Source organism: Mauremys reevesii, linkage group 4, assembly GCF_016161935.1.
Source record: "Mauremys reevesii isolate NIE-2019 linkage group 4, ASM1616193v1, whole genome shotgun sequence".
Taxonomy (NCBI): domain Eukaryota; kingdom Metazoa; phylum Chordata; order Testudines; family Geoemydidae; genus Mauremys; species Mauremys reevesii.
In genome coordinates this window covers 83,781,675-83,808,183 of record NC_052626.1, presented here as the reverse complement: position 1 = coordinate 83,808,183, position 26,509 = coordinate 83,781,675, and the positions used below count along the sequence as shown (strand labels likewise).

Sequence of the window (26,509 nt, the reverse complement as noted above, 5' to 3'; positions counted from 1 at the left end):
TGGGGATGCCTCGTTGCTACCGTAATTAATAATTGGTGTGGCAGGCTTTGCCCAGGTAACATAAATGACCAGTGTTTCTTTTAACCTCGCAGCTGCTGGAGCTGACCATGATCTTTACATAAACCAAGCTGTAGTATTTATTGAAGATGCAATACAGGTAAATAGAATTTGTTTCTTTCTTACTGTGCCTACAGTGGTATGTATTTGTTACCTGTTATAATGAAGGCTATGATTTAGTCATGGAGGTCGCAGAAGTCACAGCTCTTAGGCTAGCTCTTATTTTCAGAATCCGTTTATTCCACATTTACTTAGGGTATTTTGAACAACCTTAGATTGAAAGAATGCTAAATAAGTGAGGGTAATAATTAAACTTGGTGAGAGTTTATTGGATAGATCAGGAGGCTACTGTCAGAACTCCTGAATTTTATTTCCTGCTCAGTTACTGGATAATTGCAAGGGTTTAGGCAAGTTAGTTAGCCTCTCTGTATCACAGTTAACTGAGTTATATATGGCAATAATTGATGCCTACCTTCTATAGGTGTTGAGGTATAATTTATATGAGTAACATGTTTTGAGGTCTTTGGATGAAGAGGTCTTTATAAAAGCAGTTTCTTTCCCATATCACTTTTTCTTCACATGTGTGCAAGCTAAGGGGTAGTCATTGGTGGACTTCACTTAATGCGAACAGTAATTTTTCTTTTTTAGTAGCCTCTATGTCTTAGTATAAAGCTGAAAGTGTCTCAAATTAGGTTTTAAATAGCTTGATCTCTGAATTACTTTTCTGTGCTTTGCCTCCTGCCTCCAGTATCGTTCCATAAACCACCGAGTGGACTCCAAATCCCTGTGGCTTTATCGATGGTATTATTCAAAAATTTGCCAGTGGTGAGAACTTGGTATTCTGCTCTTTTTGTCTCTCTAATTTAGCAGTGGGTTTTGAAATGACATCTTGTCTCTGTATTTTGTTAGTTTGAGTAGCTAATATAATAATTGTTGTTTTATTGCAAAACAAATTTTTCTAGCAAATCAAAATGAAGAATAAATGTGAAAGTGACAAGAATGGACAGTACCAAGTATTGTAAACTCTTTCTCATGGAGATAGCTCAGTAGAATTCCATGGGGCTAGTAACATGAATAAAGACTGTTTGCGGGAATTAAGGGTTTGCAGGATCATACAGTTATTCAAACTTGTGTTTTGTTACTAGCATTTAATTAAGCAGCAGCAACTGTGTGTCTTCTAGTTCATCTATTTTTCTGTGCCATTAAAGGAGCAACATTTTCCAAGCTGTGGTATTTGGTTTGAGGCTGGCCTTTTTATTCTAAATGTAGACAAAAAGTCCTGTACTGCATAGGCATGTGATAGAGTGCTTTCAGATGGTTTCCACTATATTCATTAAGCTTAATACCATTATGAAATTTGATATCCTTCTGATATCTCACTTAATTTTGTGACCAGTGTCTGTTTCCTTTTATTCCTGTCTTTATGTTCCCCACCCTTCCAGGGTTTTGAGTCTCACCATTACTCTAATCCTGGCTCTGGCTTTCATTGAAACCCCTTCTTCGCTCACTGTCACGTCAGATATACGATATCGCGGCACAGCCTGGGAGCCTCCTTGTGGCTTGACTGAAAGTATAGAGCTGTTTTGTTTCCTCGTCTTTATAGCTGACGTCTCTGTGAAGGTGAGCAAAGTCATGGTCTCTGCAGTATGTAAGAAGCATGTGTGCTTGTTCAGCATATTGATGGTAGACACAGTCAAAGTGATCTGTCTGTCCCTTCTTTATATTTTGGGAGATGGTGTGATTTGAAAGAATATTCAGGTTTGCAGGTTTTGAATTTGCATTGTTTGATTATATCTTAAATTTTGGAAAAAATGCAACTTCACGTTGATGTATAAAAACAGTGCAAAAACGCTTCAAAATTAGGGAGATACGAGTCATGCATTTCTAAAAAATACAACCATATTTCCTTAAATTCAGACTGCTGTTCACTGACAGTAAATAAAATGATAATTGTGTTGCTAAGGGCCAGATCTGGCTGACCTTATTTGGCCAGGTATTTTTACTATTTTTGTTATGGTTGTAGAATTGGTCCCTAAATGATCCAGCTTGCTCAGATTCAGACTAATTTCTGAAATTTGAACCCTTACATGCTTCCTGTTTTGGAAGGATCAGCATTTTGATCACTACACAGATATTTACCATGTGTTTGTGAGGAACATCTGCAACTTCTCTTGACTCTTACTTAGCTCTGCTAGTAGAAGAATTCTAGGTGTCAGTGTAAGGTGTTTTTTCCACATTCCATGGGAAATATTTGCAAACAAAGACTGAGGCCTTGTCTACACTGGCAAGTTTCTGTGCAGTAAAGCAGCTTTCTGCATTGTAACTCCCAAGGTGTACACACTGCTAAGCCAATTTTCAAGCAGACACTGCGCAGTTGCAGCACTGTAACAAAACCACCCTGATGAGAGGCGTACAGCTTTCTGCGCTGGAGATAGAGCGCTGCAGTGCCAGTGTAGACACCCCGGTCCATTACAGCGCTGCGATTGGCTCCGGGAGGCGTCCCACAATGCCTGTTCTCGTCTCTCTGGTCATCGATTTGAACTCTATTGCCTTGCCCTCAGGTGACCAAACGTCATCCCCACCTCTTAAATTCCTTGGGAATTTTGAAAGTCCTCTTCCTGTTTGCTCAGTGACGCATACAGTGGTCTCAGTACATCTTTCCAGGTGACCATGCCTGCACCACGCACCAGATGATCTCCCGCTTGGAGCAATGCCAAGCTGTTAGACCTCATCAGCATTTGGGGAGAGGAGGCTGTCCAGTCCCAGCTGTGCTCCAGCCGTAGGAATTATGATATCTATGTACTGTGATGAGCTGCCAAAATATTAACAACAGGTTCCCTCCTCCTCACCCCACGAGAGGGTTGTGGCGGCCCCCCCCCGGGCCTCCTGCCCCATCCAACCCCCCACGTTCTTTGATGCCCCCCCCCGGGGCCCCTGCCCCATCCACCCCTCTTCCCTGACCCCTGACTACCCTCTGGTGCCCCATCCAACCCCTCCTCTCATTCCTGATTGCCCCCTGAAACTCCTGACCCATCCAACCACCCCTTCTCCCTGTCCCCTGACCACCCCGGGAAAACCTATCCCTGACTGCCCCCGCCACTCCATCCAACCCCTGCTCCTTCCTGACTGCCCCCAGGACCCTTGCCCCCATTCAATCCCCTGTTCCCTTCCCTCTGACCGGCCTACCCCTATCCACCCCACATGATCCCCAAACTCCCCTGCCCTCGTCCAAAAACCCCTCCCTGCTCCCTGCCCCCTTACAGCGCTGCCTGGAGCCGCTCTGCCGGGACCAGCACTGGCACTGGCCAGAGACACAACCGCGGGGGCCGGGGCCGCGGGGGCCGGGGCCGCGGGGGCCGGGGCCGCGGGGGCCGGGGCCGCGGGGGCCGGGGCCGCGGGGGCCGGGGCCGGCGCCGGCGCCGCAACTGCGGGACAGCCGCAACTCCTGGAACAACCGGTTCTAAAAGGCCTGCTAAATTTAACAACCGGTTCCTGTGAACTGGTGTGAACTGGCTCAAGCTCACCACTGCCTATGGACAGATTTCATGATGCATGACAGAAAGGGGCCATGACCAGGACACACTGCAGTGCAGAGTCAAAGTGAAGAAGCTGCGGAACGCCTCCCGCAATGTGCTACTCCAGTGCTGCGCCCATGAGCTGCTGGTTCTACAAAGAGCTAGACATGATAGTCGGTGGCGACCCCACCTCCACTGTGAAGGCCACTGTGGATACTTTGGTGGCCTGTGTGCCACTTGAGAGTGGTCCGAGCAGGAGGAGGAAATCTTGGACGAGGATGTGGAGCGGTAGGGGGACCCAGAGGCAGAGGACGACTTGGAAGTCAGAGATGCATGCAGCCTGGAGATCTTCTTTACCCTGCAGGAGGCTAGCCAGTCACAGCTGTCGGATCTTGGCAAAGTGCAAACAGGAGAGGAGGCCCCTGGTAAGTGGCTTTGACTTTGGGAATCGCTAAAGCGCAAACAGGAGGGTTGCAGAAAGTAGGCTTGTGTCTGTATGATGTGCGTACCAGCACATGTCTAGTCTGAGTGGTGGAACAGGGTGTTGATTGACTCCTTCACTTCATGGGAATCTCCTGGAGATCTCTGAGGCAAACTCTCATGGAGATACTGGCCAACCCACTGCTGCAGGTTCTTTGGCAGAGTTGCTTTGTTTCTTGCCCCATTAAGGGTAACTTTCCTGCACCACTGTCCTGTCACTGGGGAGGTGGGGGGACCATTGCTGCACAAAGGCGAGCCACATAAGGGCCAGGGCGGAAGCCGCAGTCTTGGAGAAAACCCTCCCTTGATTCCCTGCTCACCGAGTTATTCCTTAAACTCTAAAGGCAAGAGGAGTGTGACGTTGATCTTGCCACGCATAGTAGCTATGACATGAGATTGCTTGTGGCATTCATGGAGGTGCTGACTACTGTGGACTGCTGTTTTTGGCTTGGGAAGTAAGCACTGAGTGGTGGGATCACATCGTCATGTATGTCTGGGATGACGAGCAGTGGCTGCAGAACTTTTGGATGAGGAATGCCGCATTCATAGGGCTGTGTGATGAACTCACCCCAGCCCTGTGGTGCAAGGACACAAGAATGAGAGCTGCCCTGCCGTTGGAGAAGCACGTGGCAATGGCACTGTGGAAGCTGGCTACTCCAGACTGCTACTGATCGGTCGCTAACCAGTTCGGAGTGGCAAAGTTAACCGTTGGACTCGTGTTGACGGAAGCGTGCAGGGTCATTAATCACATCCTGCTCCGAAAGACCGTGACTCTCGGCAACATGCGTGACATTGTGGATGGCTTTGCGCAAAAGGGCTTCCCTGAATGTGGAGGGGCGATAGACGGCACGCACATTCCAGGTTTGGCAATAGACCACCTATCCACCAAGTACATTAATCAGAAGGGGTATTTCTCAGTGGTTCTCCAGGTGCTTGTAGATCACTGTGGGCGTTTCACAGACATTAACACAGTCCAGGAAGGTGCATGAAGCAGGCATCTTTCGACCAGAAGATCACCGTAGGGGCTGTCGAAATGCCCATTGTGATGCTGGGAGACTGCTTAATGCTGTGGCTTATGAAGCCATACACGGGGCAACTTGACAGAAGCAAGTAGTGGTTCAGCCGGCTGAACCAAGTGCAGAATGGCTGTTGAGTGTGCTTTTGGCCGTTTAAAGACTCGCTGGTGCTGCCTATATGGGAGGCTGGACCTGGCCGATGACAATATTCCTATGCTTAATAATATAATATATGGAGAAATACCTATCTCATAGAGCTAGAAGGGACTCTGAAAGGTCATTGAGTCCAGCCCCCTGCCTTTACTAGCAGGACCAATTACTGATTTTGCCCTAGATCCCTAAGTGGCCCCCTCAAGGATTGAGCTCACAACACTGGGTTTAGGAGGCCAATGCTCAAACCACTGAGCTATCCCTCCACTGCCACATGCTATACACTCCATAATATTTGTGAAGGGAAGGGTGAAAGCTTCACTCAGGGCTGGAGTGCTGAGGCTCAGCGCCTGGAGACTGAATTTGAACAGCCAGAGACCAGGGCTATTAGAGGGGCGCAATATGGGGCCATAAGGATCAGAGATGCCTTGAAGCAGCAATTTGAAGCTGAAAGCCACTAATTTTTGTTGCTACGCTCAGGAGTGCAGTGCTTGTAATGCTAGGAGGCAGGGGAGGGATAGCTCAGTGGTTTGAGCATTGGCCTGCTAAACCCAGGGTTGTGAGTTCAATCCTTGAGGAGGCCACTTAGGGATCTGGGGCAAAAATTGGTCCTGCTAGTGAAGGCAGGGGGCTGGACTCGATGACCTTTCAAGGTCCCTTCCAGTTCTAGGAGATTGGTATATCTCCAATTATTAAATTGTGATTGGTGTAGATGATGCACTATGAAGGTGTAAGAAAATTGCCTGTTGCTTTGCAGGGCTCTGTTTGCTTTCAATTAATGGAATAAAGATTGCTTTCAAACCAAAACAATTCTTTTATTAAAAAACAACAACCAGAAGAGAGAGAGAGACAAAAAAACACATCAGCACTGAAGGGGATGGGGGAAGGGAGGGTCCCAGGAGTAGGTGGGATCCCAGGACGGTTAAAGATTTGTGTATGTCCAGGTATCCTATCCAGCCTTCTCCTTTGGAGTACAGTGCAGTGGGTACTGTACTTGAGCAGGGCTAAACTGCAGCAGGACGGGGGTTGAGTGCAGTGGGTACTGGGAGTCCGCAGGGCTGGACTGTGATGGGGCAGGGGTGGAATGCAGCGAGTACAGACTGGAGCCAGGAGGTTGGTAAGTGTGTGTTGATGGTGTCTGGGGGGCGCAAGGGAAAGAGTTTTGCAACAGCGGCTGCAGGGGAGGGCAGGTGTGGAGTTGCTCGGTTTGCAGTGCTAGTAGTGCCTGGAGCATGTCTGCTTGGTGCTCCATAACATTTAAGAGCTGCTCCATGGCTTCATTCTGGTGCGCCACATTCTCCTTTCTGTCCTCCTTCTCGCTGTCCTGCCACTCCTTCAATTCTTGTTTTTCGGCTGCGGAGTGCATCATAACATCACGCAGCAAGTTCTCCGTAGTTCTTCATGACCGCTTTCTAATTCTGCGCAGCTCCCAAGGTCGCATCTGTGAAGCCAAAATGCAACTTTTTACAGAAGCAGCATTGGTTGCAATAACACAGACCACTGATTTAACACGGCCACTATTCACAAACCTGTCACTAGCTTGGTGACCCCAGGCAAGCACATGAGCCAAAAGACTCCTAAAATGGTGAGCAGCCACAGGGGCAGGGGTAATCAGTGTTCCAGGACCATTCTGTACATGGGGCATGTGGCTCTTGGGGAGAACCAGCACTGTAGAGGGGGCCTTATCGTTATTGTCCCCACATGTTCCACAGGCTGTGTTCATTATGGAAGATATCTTGCTGCTGTTAGTGAGAGCGAGCAGCATATTGGTCAACAGTGCAGGATCCATTCCTACAGACTGAAGAGGCAGGGAGCGCAGTACACAAACTGTTGAAAGATGGCGCTAAATGCAGATGGAAGCACAGGGATTGCTGGGATGCGAAGCAATGCGTCACAGGGCATTGGGACAGCACTCAAGATGCCGCGCGACCCCCTCTGCCTTCCCACAACTCTTAGTGGCAGAAGAAGAAGAAGAGATGCTCTGTGGGATAGCTGCCCAGAGTGCACAGCTCCAAATACTGCTGCAAGTGCTGCAAATGTGATCATGGTATTGCGCAGGCAGCTGTCAGTGCTCTCTGAGCAGCGCTGTAACTGCCGGTGCTGTAACTCTGCCAGAGTAGACATACCCTTAACAATAACACATCTTTTGCAGCGTATTTGGATCAGTTTCCTTTTCAGGTTAGTGCCCACTCAACTTGTTATGGTTAAACAGTTGTTTACATTTCGTTTGCCTTCCAGAGTTATTTAATTGGTTGGGAAGAATTTCGGAAAACGAAATGGCTGCTGGCTTATATCCTGACACTGGTTGTTTCCCTGATCGACTGGATTGTGTCACTGAGCTTTTCTTGTACAGAGGTAAGAACTGTTATTCCCTGCATCCCTCCCCAAACTATCAGGAGGCTTGTGGCAGGGAGGGAATTATTGCAGAGAACGTGTTTAGAAGGACCTTTACTGTGTGGTGCCTAAAAATTACAGTGCTGGGTGGGGTGTCTTGTCTTTATTGTCTTGTGTTTGCTGCTAGAGTGAGCATAATGAGACATTAGGAAACACCTGCTGTAGCAAAGCTAGTCTTTTGCAACTCTTAATTTGCGTTTCTCAATAAAGGATGTAATGCTCTCTGTAAAATTAAATAAAGCTTTGCCAATGTAAGTAGTCTTTGTGATAATTAGAATGGAATAGAAAAGATTGGCCATTAGCAGAAATTTCATTGTGCAGGAGGAAGAGGACAGAATTTTCCATTGGATTTAACTGTGTAGGATTTACTGAAAGTAGCTGCCCATGGCCAACCCTCCCTCTCAAAATGTCAAGATAAATAAGGGTGACCAGATGTCCCGATTTTTATAGGGACAGTTCCGATTTTTGGGTCTTTCTCTTATATAGGCTCCTATTACCCCCACCCCCTCTCCTGATTTTTCACACTTGATGTCTGGTCACCCTAAGACAAATATAGTGCCAAATCTTGCTTTTTCAGAGGGAGTTGCAGGCATTTTAACCATGTGACTTTACAAGAGTAATATGATCAAATATCTTGTGACATGCTTCTAAACACACATATCCTAATCATAGTAACCTAGCTCTTCTCTCATCTTCCTCTACTGTGCAACAGCTCCCTGGCTGTAAGGCTATGGCCGCCAAGCGCTGCGCCTGCGCTTGGCGAGCGCGCAGCGCAGCGCTTGAAAGCAGCGCGCAGCAGCAGCGCTGGGAAAAAGCTCTCGCGCCAGCGCTGCTCCTCCTCCCCTCTGGGGGGGAAGGACAGCGAGCGGCAGCGGCGGCGGCTGGGGCTTTGATTACACTGGCGCTTTGTAGCGCCGCAATTTGCAGCGCTGCAGAGGGTGTGTTTTCACACCCTGCTGCAGCGCTGCAAATTTGTAAGTGTAGCCAAGCCCTAAGTAACTCACACTGAATCATCATCATCATCAATCAGTGATTACAAAATATTCAAATGATCTAAATACACAGGAAGAGAATGAGGCTGGAGTTTTGCATTTTGTGTTGATGCAGATACCTGTGCCAAAGCCATTGTCAAACACCACTCATCTGCCCCCCCAGCAAAGCATGTAAACCTTGCTTCAGATCATTTGCAGGAGTAGCCAGAGGTTTAATGCAGTTGGTGCTGTTAGTGTTAAATTGTTAGCCTCACAATTTTGTAATGCATATTTTAGTGACCAGGATACTGGTGCAGTGGCAAAGAGAGAATTTTTAATGTTGAATGGACATAACAGCTGAACTTGCATATGAAGCAGTAGTGTTTTGCTGTCCCAGCTAGCTTCTTTTTTATATTTTACCTGAGAGACAGGGTGGGTGAAGTAATGTCTTTTATTGGACCAATTTCTCTTAGTGAAAGAAACATGCTTTTGAGCTACACAGAGCTCTTCTTCAGATCTGGGAAAGGTAATCAGAATGTCACAGCTAAATACAAGGTGGAATAGATTGTTTAGCATAAATAGTTTACCCATATTGTAAGAGACCAAGGTGAAGTGCCAGTTAACTTCTCTGCAGTCATAGGATTAAAAAAGAGGGGATTAATGGGTTACAGATTGTTATAGTAAACTATAAATCTAATAATTTACTTCTGTTAGTCTATAAGGTGCCACAGGATTCTTTGTTGCTTTTACAGATCCAGACTAACACGGCTACCCCTCTGATATAAATCTAATGTCTTTATTAAGTTTGTGATTTCTAGTGTCTAGCAAAGTTATGAATGAAAGCTCTTCTTTTGAAGAAGATGTGCAAGTTTCCTTTGAGGATGAGGATTGAGAGGTCAGATACAGAGTAATCGTTTTGTGAAGAGTGTTCGCCCATCGGTGATAATGTTCTTTGTCCTTTATCATTTTTTGTGTGGGAGTTCTGTATCTGACTCATCAGACCTCATCTTCAAAGGAAACTTGCACAACACTTCCAAAAGACAAGCCTGGGAGCTTAAATTCATAACTTTGCTAGACACTAGAAATCGTAGACTTAATAAAGACACTGGATTTATGGCTTATTACAACAATCTGTAACCCACTAACAGCCCCCTCCTGTGACAAGAGTGGTGTTAACGGGCGACTTCATCTTGAATGGACGCTTGAAATATTTAACTACTTATGCTAACTACTTATGGCACTCAGGCTTTGTATACACTGGCAAGTGAAAGACAAAACTTTTGTCATTCAGAGGTATTAAAAAAACACACATCCCACCCATGAAAGACAAAAATTTTGTCGAGTCGGCAGGAGAGCGCTCTCCTACTGACAAACAGCGGCTACACTGCTCGCCTTTTAGCGGCACAGCTGTGTCGCTAAAATCTGCATAATGTAGACATAGCCTCAGAGTATGTTTCCCAGACCTGAAGAAGAGCTCTGTGTAAGCTCAAAAGCTTGTCTCTCTCACCAACAGAAGTTGGTCCAATAAAAGATAATACCTCACCCACCTTTTCTTGCTAATATCCTGGGACCAATGCTGTGTACTTTTGAGGTAGGTTTAAATACAATAACAACAACAAAAAGGGCATCAGACCAAAACCCTGGTTGAAGGAATGAGGTAAATGTCTTGTTTTGTTGCTGCATCAAGTTAAGTAGTCTCTATATTGGCTAGCGACTGCTTCTGTATCTAGACCGTTGTTGATATTTAGGCCTGGTCTGTACATAGTTGTGGTACATTTTTGCTATTTCAGATAGGAGTGTGATTTTTCTACTGAAAATTGTATTATAACCTATTCTCCTTCTTCTGTGGGAATGAGCTATACTGGGATAAACTCCTTTATAGCAGTATTGCTGCAGCCAAACTTGGGTGGTGGTGGTGGGCTTGTACTACTTTCACTATACAGGTATAGATAAAATGGTACAGGTTTTGTGTACAGAAAAGCTTTTTGGGAAAACCCTATGCACCCTAATGTACAAACCCTGGACCCATCTGTCTATAAACTAAATAAAACCTTGTGTGTCTAAAGTGTTACATTTACCTCCATCCGTCATCCTTGTAGTGATCCTGGTAATTTTTCAGTGGCCAAAGGAGTCCTTCAGCAAAACCAGAGGAGTAAAGACTTAATATTTCTAATGTAAAAAAGGTCTGTAAGGGAGAGGGAAAGCAGAAATAAAAGATAAATACAGCATGAAAAGTTTTGGACTATGTTCAAATATAATAAAAAAAAATCAAATGAGAAAACTATTTTCCCCTTTGAAGATCACTTTTAAAAAAATTAAAGAATTTGTTTTTAAAAATATTTACATAAAGGCTGATTTAAAAAAAAAAACTAGATTTTTGTATGTTCCTTTCCCCTGTGCACAATACAGTTTTTGCCTTTTGTTTGCAGAATAAAACTTTGTAAAATCATATACTTGGCAAGGGATTGACAACTAATGGTTAGAACAAGGGGCTGAGTCAAGAATCCAGGGTTATGGCATGCTCAGCCACTGATTCACTCTGTGTCCTGGAGCAGGTTATGTATTGGGTGATTTGAAAATTACACCCTTAACCCCTGTGTGCCTCAGTTTACCTGGCTGTTAAATGAAACGAATGATGATTAGGTACCTTGCCAGGCGATGGACAACTAATTCATGATTGTTTGTAAAGCACAAGGAGATCCTTGTGTACAAGGAGCTTTAGAAGTACAAAGTGTTCTAATCGCCTTCAGTTATAGTCTGACCTTTGGACTGGGTTTAGCTATTGCATAATAAAATTTCCTTTTATGAAGTGTCATTATTTCTGGGAACCCATAATTTTCGTAATGTTTTCTAACAAAAATGCCAAAAAAATTAGTGGTGTCTGCTGTGTGAAACTTTGTAGGGCTCAATATGAAACCCACTATTCTATTTTCACAGACTGTGAGAATAAGACGAATCCTCCGGCCTTTCTTTCTCCTTCAGAACTCCTCTATGATGAAAAAGACATTAAAATGCATCAACCGAACGCTGCCAGAAATGACAAGGTAAGTAACAGCACAGTAATTTCCCTCAGATCTGTTGCAGCCTGGTACCTGAACATGCCTTTTAGGTAGTCTCATTATTCTGGGAGTGTGGAATCTGGACAGATTCTATGTTGAGAGAGACCAGCTAGGTAAATGATTAGCGGATGAAAGAAAGTCCCTTACAGTAGCAGGCTGTGGCCTACCTATAGCTGGGAAAATTATCTATGCAGTAACTTGAACGTTACCCTAGTGGTGAGGTGAGCTAATTCTGTTCTGTATAGTTTCTCATACTGCGCTCATCACCATAGTAGCTGAGTGCCTTCCAGTAATGCATTAAGCTATATGACTAAGGGTTGGTCTACACTACAGAGTTAGGTCGACCTAACTCTGTAAGTGTCTACACTACAATGTTGCTCCCGCTGCTGTAAGTCACCCACTACACCGACCTAATAACTGTACCTCCGCGAGAGGTGTAGTGCTTAGGTTGATGCGGTCAGGCTGATGCAGTGTCTGCGTAGACACTGTGTTACTTATGTTGCCTGTTGGCTGTCAGCCTTGCACAGGGCTCACAGCTGGATTCCCCCCTCCCCCATGGTCGACAGTCCCAGCTATCAGCCCTGCATGGGGCTCATAGTTGGAATCTTCTACCCCAGTGAGCATGTGTGTGTGCACCAGCTTTCAGTGCCCTACACAGTTAAATTGATGGAAGCGCTTCTGGTGAGGACATGCACCACCAACAGAGGGGGTGTAGTGTGGACATGAACCACCGCAGTAATTACTGTGGTGGCTGTACGTTAACCCATCTTAGGTCAACTTAATTTTGTAGTGTAGATAAGGCCTAAATCTGCACCTGGCATGTGTTGTTTGTTCTCTCATCCTCTTCTTTAGGGAGAGGCGTGTGCAGTGGACAGGGGTGGCTCTAGGAATTTGGCCGCCCCAAGCACGCTGGTCCCGCGGCTCCGGGCGACCTCTTGCAGACGTGCCTGCGGAGGGTCCGCTGGTCCCACGGCTCCGGTGGAGCAGAGGTCCACCGGAGCTGCGGGACCAGCGGACCCTCCGGGCATTCACTGACACTGGGGCAGTCATGCCTGTGGGAGGTCCACCGGAGCCGCGGCAGCAGCAGACCCTCCGCAGGCACGTCTGTGGCAGGTCCACCTGTCCCGCGGCTCCGGTGGACCTCCCGCAGGCATGACTGCGGCAGGTCCGCCGGAGCCGCCTGCTGCCCTGCCGGCAAAATGCCGCCCCAAGTGCGCGCGTGGCGCGCTGGGGTCTGGAGCCGGCCCTGGCGATGGAGTGTTTTGTTTTGGTAGGATTTTAGGGTTCTTCAGGTTGGTTGCTTGTTTTAAATAAGCGTGTTACTATGCTTCCCATCACAGTGGCCTAAGGTTCTCACCGTTTCACTTCCTTTCTGGTAGCTTGAGGCCTGGTGATTGTGTACCTTATCCTGAGAGTTGTGGGTATGATCACTTCTCAGTATGAGACCACTTGTCTATTTTAAATCTTGCCAGAAAGCATGTGGTGCCTCTAAAATGAGTAGCAGTACTGATGATTTGTGCATGTGAATGTGTTTGTGTCTCACACTTGTATGTAATACTTGGCACTCATAAAGATCTTTTTATATTGAAAGTACTATTGTGACGGGGGTCCTAGTAGGGAGCCAGCTCTAGTCACTCTAATTGAGTAAACTGCAAAGAATGGGGCAAACAATCCCCATAGAGCTGATGGATATGCAATACTTAGATTCACCAAGCCAGCATAAAACAGCTTCTTTATTGTCTTATTGGTTACTCAGAAGTCCAAACCACACAGTTCCCTTGGATGCAACTCCAGGCCTCCATCCAGGTACCCACGTCAGATATGAAAATTTCAGTAAATCTTATTTCATCATATAAAAGAAAAGGTTCTGCCAATCCCAAAGGACCGGACACATTGCCTCCCAGGTTAATGAATGTTTCCGATCTTACCCAAATACACACTACAGCCAATTCTTATTAACTAAACTAAAATTTATTAAAAAACAAAAGAGAGAGAGTATGGTTAAAAGATCAATCTACATACAGACATGAGCTCAATTCATTGAGGTTCAGATTCCAGGAGAGATGGTGAGCTTTGTAGTTGCAAAGAGTTCCTTTATAATTCCGTTCATAGGTCATAGTGTCCAAATCTCATATTCAGGGCATACCAGCATAACTGGAACCTCAGTCGTGCCACTCAAACTTTCCCTGCAGAAGCATAAGCAGATCTGAGATGACAGAATCAGACCCAAGGATCTTTTATACAATTTCATGTCCTCTTTGACAAGTTGGGAGTTCCTCAGGGAACAAAAGGTCATTAGGATGACTTTGAAGGAGGTCCATCAGCAGTACTTAGCTGCACTGCTTAACATAAGGCCAATTGCTTCTTCCTCCACCATTCACAGTACATTTCAAAGAGAGATGAATACTGAGATATCTCATGTTTACAGTTCATTTAAATGATATCAGAATACAGCATAGACAAGGGACTGTTGATTACATTATTGACCCTTCTCATACATATGTAAATACACAAAAACACAAACATTATCATTATCCTTACATGTCTTTTGAGGGTTATTTATTTTGCAGGATGTTTAACCCTTTCTAGCCATGTGTCACGACTATGTACATTAATCCTCATAACCCCCTTGCATGAGGGGAAACAGGCATCAACTGGTTAAGTGACTTGTCCAGGACCCGAGAGAGAATCTGTTTCAGAGCTGTGAGTAGAACATAAAGAATTCTTGGCTCCCAGTTATGCACTCAAACCATTAGGCTACCTTCTCCCATGATGCATTTATTGCAGGGTGCTTTACTTCAGTATTTTCATTCTCGGGAGAGCGTTAGCAGTACAGATATCGCATTGTATGTTCTTATTAGAAGCCTTTAACTAGAAATCAAAGTAAAGAGTGCAATCACACAGCATGATGCTTTTTTAAAGAGACCTGTTCCTGCGCATGCGTGGGTATGGTATATAGACTTTGCTATATACCCTCACATCTCTTTGTTTCACACAGGGCATATTAATGCTAGAATCAAAGATATATACAAACCCACTAAGACTATATATTTTTGCCAGAGAAGGTCATAAGTCCTAATGATATCCTCATAATTAAGTGATAGAAGACTATGACCCTGATTCTGGAAAGCATTTAGATGCATGCTTAAGTTCCATTGACTTCAGTCCTGCAGTCAGTTTTGATTGACGTCAGTGACACATGCTTATGGGTCCTGAATTGGGATGCTTTTCCAAATGAGGCCTGTATGATTTGTTTAATTACTTTGCTCTAGCTTTTTAAAAAAAACATTGTTTTTGTTTAGGACTGTGTCCTCTTGTGTTTTAGCAAAAGAACTGATGTCGACATATATATTTTGTCTCTGATAGTGTTGTTCTGCTGCTAGCTGTTCACTTGTGTCTCTTTACCATGTTTGGCATGCTGCTGTTTGCTCGATCAAAGGTAACTAATAACTAACATTTATGCTGTGACAATTCCCAATGTTGTTTTTTCTCGACTGAGTGGCTGTTGCATATGTTGGTTGTCCGATTAAGCCAGAGAAACCCATTCCCCAAGAACAGATAGATTCCCCAACCTTCTTTGTCAGAACTCTTGGGATGGATTTATAATCTCTTTCAGGAAGGTTGTTTCTAAAAACTGAATTACAAACATACACAATCTGACGATTGCTGTACTATATACACCTCTACCTCAATATAACGCTGTCCTCGGGAGCCAAAACATCTTATCGTGTTATAGGTGAAACCGCATTATATCAAACTTGCTTTGATCCGCCGGCGCATGCAGCCCCGCCCCCCTGGAGCGCTGCTTTACCGTGTTATATCCGAATTTGTGTTATATCGGGTGGCGTTATAACGGGGTAGAGGTGTATTTAAGAATGCATTGGAAGGTCACTTCCAAACCAGTTTTACGGTCTCTTCTTTCTCAATCTCAAAATGCTATATCTCCAAAACTGAACTTCATCTTCATTTCTGAGCTGTGACTACACTAACTTCCCTACTGCATTTTCTTTTTATATCCCTTTGCCTAGTTCTGTTCATAGCAATCCTGGCTGACATGGTGGTAAAAATGCCAGCAGCCTTATCCATGCAGGAGCTTCCAGTGTTGTTAGAGTTGATAAAGTTGTATTGGTATTAGCACAGGTGAGAATTTTAAAGTGGGAACAGAAAGGCTAGTGTAGTAAAGGCCCTAAAATCACATCATGTAAACAGGGCCTTGTGTGTGTGCGTGTGTATATATAAAGACAGAGAGAGAGCGAGAGAGCACCCACGGAGTTGGCGCCTATGGTCTGACTAGTCATGTCCTGGGTAAATTTGTTCTTGAGCTTACTTGAGTTCATTTAGAAATGAAGTACCCAGGTGAGAGAGTGCAAGCAGACCTATTTCTAGCAATGGGAGAAGCTATTTGGCAGAGGACCTGGGAGATGTCAGAGGGTCTCTGTGCAAGACGGTTGGGGCTTCCTCCCGTATGAAGACTGCGCAAGTGACAACTGTGTTTGAGAATAGTTCTCAGGCTGTGGTTTCAGGGCCTTTTTTAAACACAACTGTCACTAACATGGCTTGTTCTTCAGTCTGGTTAGGGCCCGAGGACCTGTGCATGCTGAAAAACTGGGTGTCGGCTGTCCGTAACTAATAAGACCTGTTTCTGCGTTGTATTGTAGACATGATCTGTTTTAATTGTATCCACAAATTGTTCTACAGCTTTGCCTATAGAGTGCTAAGTTACTTGTTAATCATTTTACCACACCCTGACAGAGGAACCTTAGAATAAGAGTTTGGAAAAGCTATTATAATTTAGTTTGGAATCATGATTAGTTTCCCATCTGCACTATAAGATAGAATTGTGTTACACTGTCTACACTGCCACTCTCGCTCAGGGGTGTGAAAAAACACCACCCCCCCCGAGCGCAGCAAGTTACAGCGCTGTAAAGTGCCAGTGTAAACAGTGCCCCAGCGCTGGGAGTGCGGCTCCCAGTGCTGTAAGCTAATCCCCACGGGGAGGTGGAGTACGTGCAGCGCTGGGAGAGCTCTCTCCCAGCGCTGGCGCCCGGACCACACTCGCACTTCAAAGCGCTGCTGCAGGAGCGCTCCTGCGGCAGCACTGTACAGCTGCAAGTGTAGCCATACCCATAGTGTCTGCGAACTGTGTGGTAATTAGCTTCCCATACAGTGTAGCTAGGGGCCTAAGATGCTACTGTCTGCAGTAAGGTCTCTTATGTTGGTGATTTTATCATACTCAGAATCCCATTCTCTCCGATACACCGAGCTGCCCTCTCAGCTCGGAGGAGATGCTCTTTTAATCTTTGTGCCATTATCAGAATTGCTTTAAATTGCTACACTCCCTCTTTGTGGCATTATCTTCCCTCCTATGTCCATAGACTTCAGGCAGACCTAAATCGTATATTAACACTTCTACATCTTGCTGTTTTTAACTATGTTCTTTCTTACATTTTAATGATTGTTAATCAGTCAGATGTCTGCCTGAAGGCACTACAGCAGCATAACTGATTGATTGTATCAGAACCTTGCATGTAAGTTGCCTACATCTTCTACACTACTCTCACAGCTCTCTTCCACCTTGCTTGGTAGACTTGGCTGTCTGTATTGTATGAAGCAGTGAAAAAGGTTCTTGAGTGATTCTTAACTGATTTTCCCTGGCAAGACAGAGGCTTGTTGACACCTCAGTGTTGCTTTGGTAATAATATGGGTCTCTGTGTCTAGGATAAGCAGCAAGACAAGGAATGGGTGGGATATTTTCACAATTTGCCAGATTCACTGACTTCACTGCTGGTGCTGCTGACTACTGCAAATAACCCTGATGGTGAGCAATCCATTCCAAAGTCATTCTCATATCCTCTCTCCTATTAACAATATAAAATAGTTGATGGAATGGATTCCATTGCTCCCCTTAATTTACAGTCTGGCCACTATCAAATGATCCTAAATATCCTTACTCTTCTTCCATATAATGGTTCCTTCTGCAATTAGTGAGAAAACTGCAAGGACTGCTCCAAATTTGTGTCCCTTTTAACTCTTTTTAAAGCCTTTAAAAATTTCTCCAACTTCTGCCTCCATTGAAACAATTTAAACTGTCGTAGTTTCATTGACTTAAGCTATTACAATTACCCCAGCTAATTTGCCCCATGGTCTCCACCTATACCAGATCAGGATTTTAAGTGTTTGTTTCTTTCAGGCACAACATTCCTAACTCTCATTTGTTTAAAAATTTTAAACAGTGATGATTCCTGCATATTCTAAGAATCGAGCCTATTCTGTCTTCTTCATACTCTTCACTGTGTTGGGTAAGTCACCTGTTTTCTTCAGTAACTTCAGGTTTGTACACACTACCACTTATGTCCGTATAACTTATGTTGCTCATGGGTGTGAATAAGCCACCCCCCGGAGTGACATAAGTTACATCGACCTAAGTGCTGGTGTGGACAGTGCTATATCAGTGTGAGAACTTCTCCCACTGATACAGCTAATACCTCTCGGGGAGGTGGTTTTATTATGCCGATGAGCGAGCTTTCTCCCGTCAGCAAAGAGCATCTTCACCAGACATGCTACAGCTGCAGCACTTCTAGTGTAGACTAGCCTGTAGAGTGCTAAGCTACTTGTTAATCATTTTACCACACCCTGACAGAGGAACCTTAGAATTGGAGTTTGGGAAAGCCGTTGTGTTAATTTTTTTCTAGGATTTATAACCACAATAGTCTTCTTTCTTTGTGTTTCTTTTACTTAAACTTTGCAGTTTTATTTAACTCTCTGAAGTATCTTGAAGTATAGTTTTCATGAAAGATGCTTACAGCAATTTTTCTCATTTTTAGATAGGTTAGTCCATGACCTGTTGTTAGTTCAAACTTTTGTAGAGCCATACATGCAAACTATTGGCAAATTGTATTAGTTGGGCTGGCGGAAGGGCAAGAATCAGATATTTGTTGTGAGGAAACTAATTGTGTTGAATTTTAGATTCACTTTACTAGCTTACTGTGCAACATATGCAAATGTTGTAATTTAATTCGTCTTTTTTTTCTATCAAAGTTTTCAGATGTAAAGTTCTAGTCAGTTGAAAAGTCTTCATTAGTTTCTGCATTTACAAATACTTGTGTCTTAAAACCTGACTTCCTGTTATAACTCTGCTTATTATTTATGATGTAACTTAAGTGAGCAATAGAAATGTTGAGTTTGATTTCTCTCTTGGTGGCTATTGTAAAAATGTTGTAATGGTTCCTGTTTTATGAGCTAGCAATATTCAAATCCTATAGGTCTGTTGTTTCACCAAAAAATGACACTGTGTTTAGGTCCAAATTATTCATTGTGTGGCTTAGACTCAGGCAAACACTATATGATTCAAAGAAACTGAACTAAATGTCCAGCGGATCTCACTATATGTATTTCTTTTCTTAAAGGAAACCTGTTTCTGATGAACTTGCTGACAGCGATAATATACAATCAGTTTCGAGGATACCTTCTGGTGAGTAAAACATGCCTTTTTTTGTGTGCTGATATGTGCTAATCACACTATTGCTGAGCCATAAACGTACAGCTTATCAAGATAGCTCTAAGTCTGAAACGCATGGGAGTGGAGTTTGAAGTGAACTGGTATAGTCAAAGCGGCACAACCTCTTTGATTGGGGACACAGTTACAGTACTATAAAGGTGTGTATACTAGTATAGTTTCTTCCTGTAAGGGAAGAGGAGTAAGCTATACCCCAGTGTAACTGTGTTCTTGCACTAGAATTTGTACCGATTTAACTATTGTAAAAAACCTACACCCCCTAACCAAAATAGCTGTATCAGAACAAAACCTATGTGGCTCAGGTCTAGGTGTATTATAAAAAAATCACTGTTATATATTTCTCCTGCATGATTCAGCAAGTGAAATCATCAAGTCAGAAGTGGTGACTGGTCCTCACTAAAGTTGTGTTACTATAACTTCTGCCTGTAAAGAGAACCTTTTCTCTCCATTTTATTTTTATTTTATGCTTAGACTGTATTGTGGCACATGCTGTAATTTAAAGTGCAAACCGCAGAACTTGAGTTCCATGGAAGTGACTAGCCAGTCAATTACAAGGAGACATTAATCTGGCTGGTTGCTGAATCTTCATTCCCCCTTTGCCACCATTTATTCATTGGGTTGGGGGAAGAGTTACTGCCTGAGATGCAGGTATATCCGTGGATACTTAAATTCAGATGAAAGGAGTCTATGATCTATAAAGAATCAGTCGTACACTATATACTCCTTTGCACCATAGTACTGGAGTACCTTTCAGTAGTGCATTCAGCAATGTGGGGATTGTTCTCACTTATCCTCTCCTCTAGGGGAGAGTTGTGTGTTCAGTGTAGTGCTTTGTTTTGGTTTGCTTTAAAATGTATATGCTGCTAAGTTTTTATATTGGAGAAGGCAGGTCAAAGAAACATGCCTTGCCCCTGGAGCAGGAGATAGTGAGACTTGTAATGGTCCTTAGCTCCTGGGGGAGTTTGTTGCACGGTCTTGGACGGACCACTGAGCATGCTCTGTCTCCTGCACAGACGAGCTTTACCTTATGTGTGTCAGTGTTGCCCTCCAGGTGAGGTGAAGCTTGGATCGCTTCAGCAGGAGGGGCTGTTAGTGCTAACTCAAAAATGAAAAATCATGAAATGGTGGATACAGGCAGAGGTATTAACATGATACAGGAATGAATCCCACAGCATTTGACATGTTAGCGTCCCTCATTTTTGAGTCTGTTGCATGTTGTACCCACGTGTGGTCCTTGGCAGGCTGAGAGAGAGCTATGGGTAAGAGTGAGTCAGTGAGAGGAATAGGGAAAGGTTCTCTCTTCCTCAAACAGGATTGGACATCAGGTTTTACACTCACGGCCTTTCCAGCTGAATGACTTTCAACAGTAAATGAGGATGCTTGATTTGCAATGTAGGTAGTCTTGGGACTGTTCAAGATTGGTGACATTGAAGAGATAAGCTCTTACCTTACCTTAAAACTAGGGCTGATCAAACATTAATCATGATTAATCGCACTGTTAAACAAGAATAGAATACCATTTATTTAAATATTTTTGGATGTTTTTCTCCGTTTTCAAATATATTAATTTCAGTTACAACACAATACAAAGTGTACGGTGCTCACTTTATATATTTTTTTTTATTACAAGTATTTGCGCTGTAAAAAAACAAAAGAAATAGTATTTTTCAATTCACCTCTTACAAGTACTATAGTCCAATCTCTTTATCAGGAAAGTTGAAAATACAAATGTAGAATTATGTACAAAAATAAACTGCATTAAAAAACAAAACAATGTAAAACTTCAGAGCCTACAAGTCCACTAAGTCCTACTTCTTATTCAGCCAATTGCTAAGAAAAACAAGTTTGTTTACATTTGCAGGAGATAATGCTGCCCGCTTCTTGTTTACAGTGTCACCTAAAAGTGAGAACAGGCGTTCCCATGGCACTGTTGTAGCCGGCATCACAAGATATTTACATGTCAGATGCACTAAAGATTCATATGTCCCTTCATGCTTCAACCATCATTCCAGGGGACATGCGTCTATGCTGATGACAAGTTCTGCTTGATAACAATCCAAAGCAGTGTGGACCGACACATGTTCGTTTTCATTATCTGAGTCAGATGTCACCAGCAGAAGGTTGATTTTCTTTGTTGATAGTTCGGGTTCTGTAGTTTCCGAATTGAAATGTTCTTCTTTTAAGACATCTGAAAGCATTCTCCACACCTCGTCCCTCTCAGATTTTGGAAGGCACTTCAGATTCTTAAACCTTAGGTCAAGTGCTGTAGCTATTTTTAGAAATCTCACATTGGTACCTTCTCTGCATTTTGTGACAGATGCAGTGAAAGTGTTCTTAAAATGAACATCATCTGCTGGGTCATCATCTGAGACTGCTATAACATGAACTATATGGCAGAATGTGGGTAAAACAGAGCAGGGGGACAAACAATTCTCCCCCCAAGGAGTCAGTCACAAATTTAATTAACGCCTAATTTTTTTAAATGAGTGTCATCAGAATGCAAGTATGTCCTCTGGAATGGTGCTTGAAGCATGAAGGGGCATACGAATATTTAGCATATCTGGCATGTAAATATCTTGCAATGCCAGCTATGGAAGTGCCATGCAAATGCCTGTTCTCACTTTCAGGTGACATTGTAAATAAGAAGAGGGCAGCATTATCCCCTGTAAATATAAATAAACTTGTTTGTCTTAGGGATTGGCTGAATAAGAAGTAGGACTTGTAGGACTTGAAGTTTTACATTGTTTTGTTTTTGAGTGCCGTTATGTAACAAAAAAAAAATCTATATTTGTAAGTTGCACTTTCACGACAAAAAGATTGCACTACCATACTCGTATGAGGTGAAATGAAAAATACTATTTCTTTTATTTATCATTTTTACAGTGCAAATATTTGTAATAAAAAATAATATGCACTTTGATTTCAGTTACAACACAGAATACAAAATATATGAAAATGTGGAAAAACATCCAAAATATTTAATAAATTTCAATTGGTATTCTCTTATTTAACAGTGCAATTAAAACTGCAATGAATTGCGATTAATTTTTTTGAGTTAATCGCGTGAGTTAACTGTGATTTATCGACAGCCCTACTTAAAACTGCTGCCACCACCTTCTTGAGCATAGATCTTGGAAGATGGCTTTTCCATTGCCTCTGAATTAACCTGGGTCCTTGCTTTTGTTACCATATAAGAGCTTTTCCTGGGACTGATTTATTGTATTTTGATGTATAGTACGCTTTTAGGAGGAAAGAGGCTGCCAATCCTAGGCCATTAATTAAAAATACATCAAGTGGGCACTGTGGGGTTGAGGAGAAGGAAGAATGAATAAGAAATCACAGGCTGGCAGTGACTAAGATCAGTTCTTGGTATCTCTCACAGCATTCACTCTGCTTCCTCTTTCCTCTACCCACCCTCTTAGTTATTTTTCTTTAGAACTGCAGGAGGAGTTCCCATGTAAGGTGAGTGCCTCTTTATACAAGATGGTTGAGCGGGTCTTTGAATTGCCCATGCTTCCTCGATATTCCTTACTCGGATCATGATCTCTCCTCCCATAGGGAACAATCTTACCATTTAGACATAGCCCTGCTGAATTCCTCCTGGTGCTCAGAAGTGCACAGGGGAAATGTTTCTGCTGCTGTGCCCCTCGTGGAGTGCAGCATACTCCCTGCGATACGATACCCAACTCACTCCAGGAACCTGTGCAACGGTTGGGGATGTTGCTCCCAGGCTCCCACACCCCTTTGGAGGCAATGTGCACTCTATGGGGAGCAGTCTTGGGCTTTCCTTTGGGGGAGAGGTCTGTGAATGTGACAGATACAAAAAGTGGGGAAATGCCGTGCATATTCCTTTCCTGCTCACCACTCCCCACCTGTCTCAGTTTGACCTACAGAAAGATAGTGGAGAGATGCACATACTGACCATGGCGGTCGCTAGTGTGAAAAAGTCATATATAAAAAAAGTACAGATAAGACAAAAATGGCTGGGGGCCTGCTTTTGGTGGGATCTTAACCGACACTGTTCTACATGGATGGTGGTGCACGTTTATGCTTTTGGATACTCTAATACCTCTCATCACTTGCACATTCTGGGGTTAGTTCCCTCAAAAGTGTACTCACACCAATGGAGGCCGGGGCTTGAAAATGAGGCCCTGGATGTTTACGTGAACTCAGATGGTCCCCCATTTTCTCTCCCTTTTTACTGTCCAATCTCAAGGAAGATGGGGTAGGAAATCTCCCAAACCAGCCATGATTCCCGGGGATGCCAGAAGGCTAGTGTGTTCTCTGGCCAGAAGTCTTGGTCCTGTAGGGAGATTGGACTGTAGCATTCTTCTCCTCTGTCCCCTGTCTCCTTGCTCATGCCTAGCAATTTCAGGACTCGTATGTCTTCTTGCTCTCTCCGAGCAATATGTCTTCTCTTGGACTCCACTGATCTCAGCCTTGAAACTTTTTAAAGTTACTCTTTAAACTGCAGAGCAAATATACAATTGGACTCTGTAGATGGACTGCTGGTGGCTAGTGGTGGGGGAATTGGCAGAGAGTGGGTGACCTGCCCTTGCTGAAACCCACTCTTAACTGAACAGAAATGGCTCATTTTGAGGCTTGCAGTTTGCTTTGGTTTGAGAGATGGGCAGTGACTCAGGGCACTCTTCACTTCAGCTACGCGAGTTGCCTCTGAATAGCTACTGAAAGGTAACTTCTCTCCTCTGTATTGTTTTCACTGTATAGAAATCAGTTCAGTCCTCGCTCTTGAGGAGACGTTTAGGAATCCGGGCTGCATTCGAAGTGCTGTGCTCCCCGAAGGAGAGTCCTGTCAGTACAAATGCGTAAGTGAAGAATGCCACAGTGTATGTTGCTGTGGGGGAAGAGAGCAATATTTTCCCTCCGGTTGTGTCTGTTACTTCTCCTGAGATTCCCCTTTTTGGGGGGAAGACAGATTATCACCCATCTGTTTATTTAATGGGCTGTTTTTCTGACTGCCTTTCTCCTGCACCCTATTATATTATATCCATATCATTTAAACACAGTTCTGAGGCTGTCATTTGTGTCTGTCTTATAGGTGGGGGAGGATGGAAGCTGGTTTTTGCTTTCACACCTAATCTTCCATGTCTGTTGTAATTGCTTTAACAAATAAGCACAGGGCTGGAGTTAAGAGCAGCAGTTTGATGGTGCCTTCATGAGAGGCAGATTATATTTCAAGACGTCCATCAGAGTTAATAGTTTCTCTTTTTTTTTTTTATTTTATTTTTAAACAGATTGTGTGTCAGTGCTAATACCTTACTACAAGTGCTTCAAAAAGTTGAAATGGATTCTTGCTGCAAGGAAGCCATCTTGAGGGTAGGAATCTGTTTTTGTTTGTTTATGTTCATGTCAGTTCTTGTTAAAGGTTTGGGCCTGATAGCCCTGGAGACTGAAGTCTTCTCTTTAACCACAGAGCAGGTCTGAGAGTGGTCACATCAGCAGAAGCTTCTTCCCACTGCCCTGCCAATATCAGAATCCCCTCTGAGTGAGAGAGAGGTCAGGTCGGGCTGCAAGACCATTTATTTCTTGGCCTTCTTGCTGAGACTCTAAATGGTGGTGTGGAAACGGTGTGTGTCCAGTCTGCTTTCAGCTGGTCTTGGACCACCAAACTCATTTCTCTTATGGGGTAGTGAGCAGCTGTCTGATGAAAACAACTTTTGGTCACTACTGGCAAACTCAGTTTGAACCAGTGACCGAGGGCAGAAGGCTTTATTTCTTATTATAACCCTCCCCCGAGCCATTCAGGCACTTCTTAGTGGTGGTCTAGTTTGTTTTCATTAAACATTTTTGTTGCAAATTCTTTTTTAAAACCCTATTTTATAATGGAAAAGGGGCAGCTGTGTAAAAATGGTAACTAGATCAGTTGAGCAGATTATTCTCAGTATAGTGTGGCTCTCAAATCTTCTCTGAAGCCATTGACCAGATGTTAGGGTTACTCACTCTTCAGGGAGCAGGGAGGGTGGAGTTAGCGTTGTTTCTCCCATGTGAAGGGACAGAGAACGCAACAACGGTCAGTGAAAGATAATGTGTCAGACTTGCTCGTTTGAATGCTTCAAAGCACATTTTAGAGCTAGGAGGAGAGCAGACCTAGATGTGCTAGAACATGGCTTTCTACAGTATTTTCTTCTAGCATTTGAAATGCCCATTTCTAAGGAAAACCAGGGCTAAACTATGGGTGATAGCATGCCCATGGTTAGCTCCTTTTTGGCATTAGTACGGCTTGTGGGAGGCTTAAGTTAAGCAACGAGGTTGAAAATCTACTCCCTAAAGGCCTGACTTCTGTCACAGTTCAAACTCCAATTTTTAAGAGTGGAAGACATAAGTCCATCCCTGGATCAGAGTTTAACAAACCAGCAATGCACGTGTTCTGTCACAGACATTGTCACAACATCTTTAACAATGTGACCTGGTAATGCCTTTGTGACCAGGTGCCTGGATGGGCCTCGCTGAGAATGGGCAGACTGCAAGGAATAGGGCAGACAATCCCCCAAACTTGTGGTTTATTCTATAATTAGATTAATGGAATATCAGGGTTGGAAGGGACCTCAGGAGGTCATCTAGTCCAACCCCCTGCTCAAAGCAGGATCCCCAACTAAATCATCCCAACCAGAGAGGACCTAAAAACCTCTAAGGAAGGAGATTCCACCACCTCCCTAGGTAACCCATTCCAGTGCTTCACCCTCCTCCTAGTGAAAAAGTTTTTCCAAATAGGTTTTTCCAACCTAAACCTCTCCTGCTGTAACTTGAGACCATTACTCCTTGTTCTGTCATCTGCTACCGCTGAGAACAGCTTAGATCCATCCTCTTTGGAACCCCCTTTCAGGTAGTTGAAAGCAGCTATTAAATCTGCCCTCGTTCTTCTCTTCTGCAGACTAAACAATCCCAGTTCCCTCAGCCTCTCCTCGTAAGTCATTTGCTCCATCCCCCTAATCATTTTTGTTGCTCTCCGCTGGACTCTTTCCAATTTTTCCCCATCCTTCTTGTAGTGTGGGGCCCAAAACTGGACACAGTACTCTAGATGAGGCCTCACCAATGTCAAATAGAGGGGAATGATCATGTCCCTCGATTTGATGGCAATGCCCCTACTTATAGAGCCCAAAATGCCGTTAGCCTTCTTGGCCACAAGGGCATACTGTTGACTCATATCCAGCTTCTCATCCACTGTAACCCCTAGGTCCTTTTCTGCAGAACTGCTTCCTACCCATTCGGTCCCTAGTCTGTAGCAGTGCATGGGATTCTTCCTTCCTAAGTGCAGGACTCTGTACTTGTCCTTGTTGAACCTCATCAGATTTCTTTTGGCCGAATCCAAGGAACAAAACAGCTTCTGTAA

General features: G+C 43.9%; 1 protein-coding gene across 5 annotated transcripts in view; it reads left to right on the top strand.

Annotated features, from left to right (window-relative positions):
- TPCN2 (two pore segment channel 2) overlaps window positions 1–26,509 on the top strand; it is a 57,318-nt gene that overhangs the window by 6,344 nt on the left and 24,465 nt on the right. For 2 of the 5 annotated variants that reach the window (XM_039537785.1, XM_039537784.1), the window contains exons 2-12: window positions 93–157; window positions 806–882; window positions 1,500–1,677; window positions 7,457–7,573; window positions 11,521–11,627; window positions 15,009–15,081; window positions 17,361–17,460; window positions 17,876–17,941; window positions 19,049–19,113; window positions 23,887–23,984; window positions 24,414–24,495. In XM_039537785.1, coding sequence (XP_039393719.1) covers window positions 93–157; window positions 806–882; window positions 1,500–1,677; window positions 7,457–7,573; window positions 11,521–11,627; window positions 15,009–15,081; window positions 17,361–17,460; window positions 17,876–17,941; window positions 19,049–19,113; window positions 23,887–23,984; window positions 24,414–24,495 — 1,028 coding nt within the window. Of the gene's footprint in view, window positions 1–92; window positions 158–805; window positions 894–1,499; window positions 1,678–7,456; window positions 7,574–11,520; window positions 11,628–15,008; window positions 15,082–17,360; window positions 17,461–17,875; window positions 17,942–19,048; window positions 19,114–23,886; window positions 23,985–24,413; window positions 24,496–26,509 lie in introns of those variants that run through there. The other 3 variants (XM_039537786.1, XM_039537787.1, XM_039537788.1) reach the window with 3 other exon arrangements.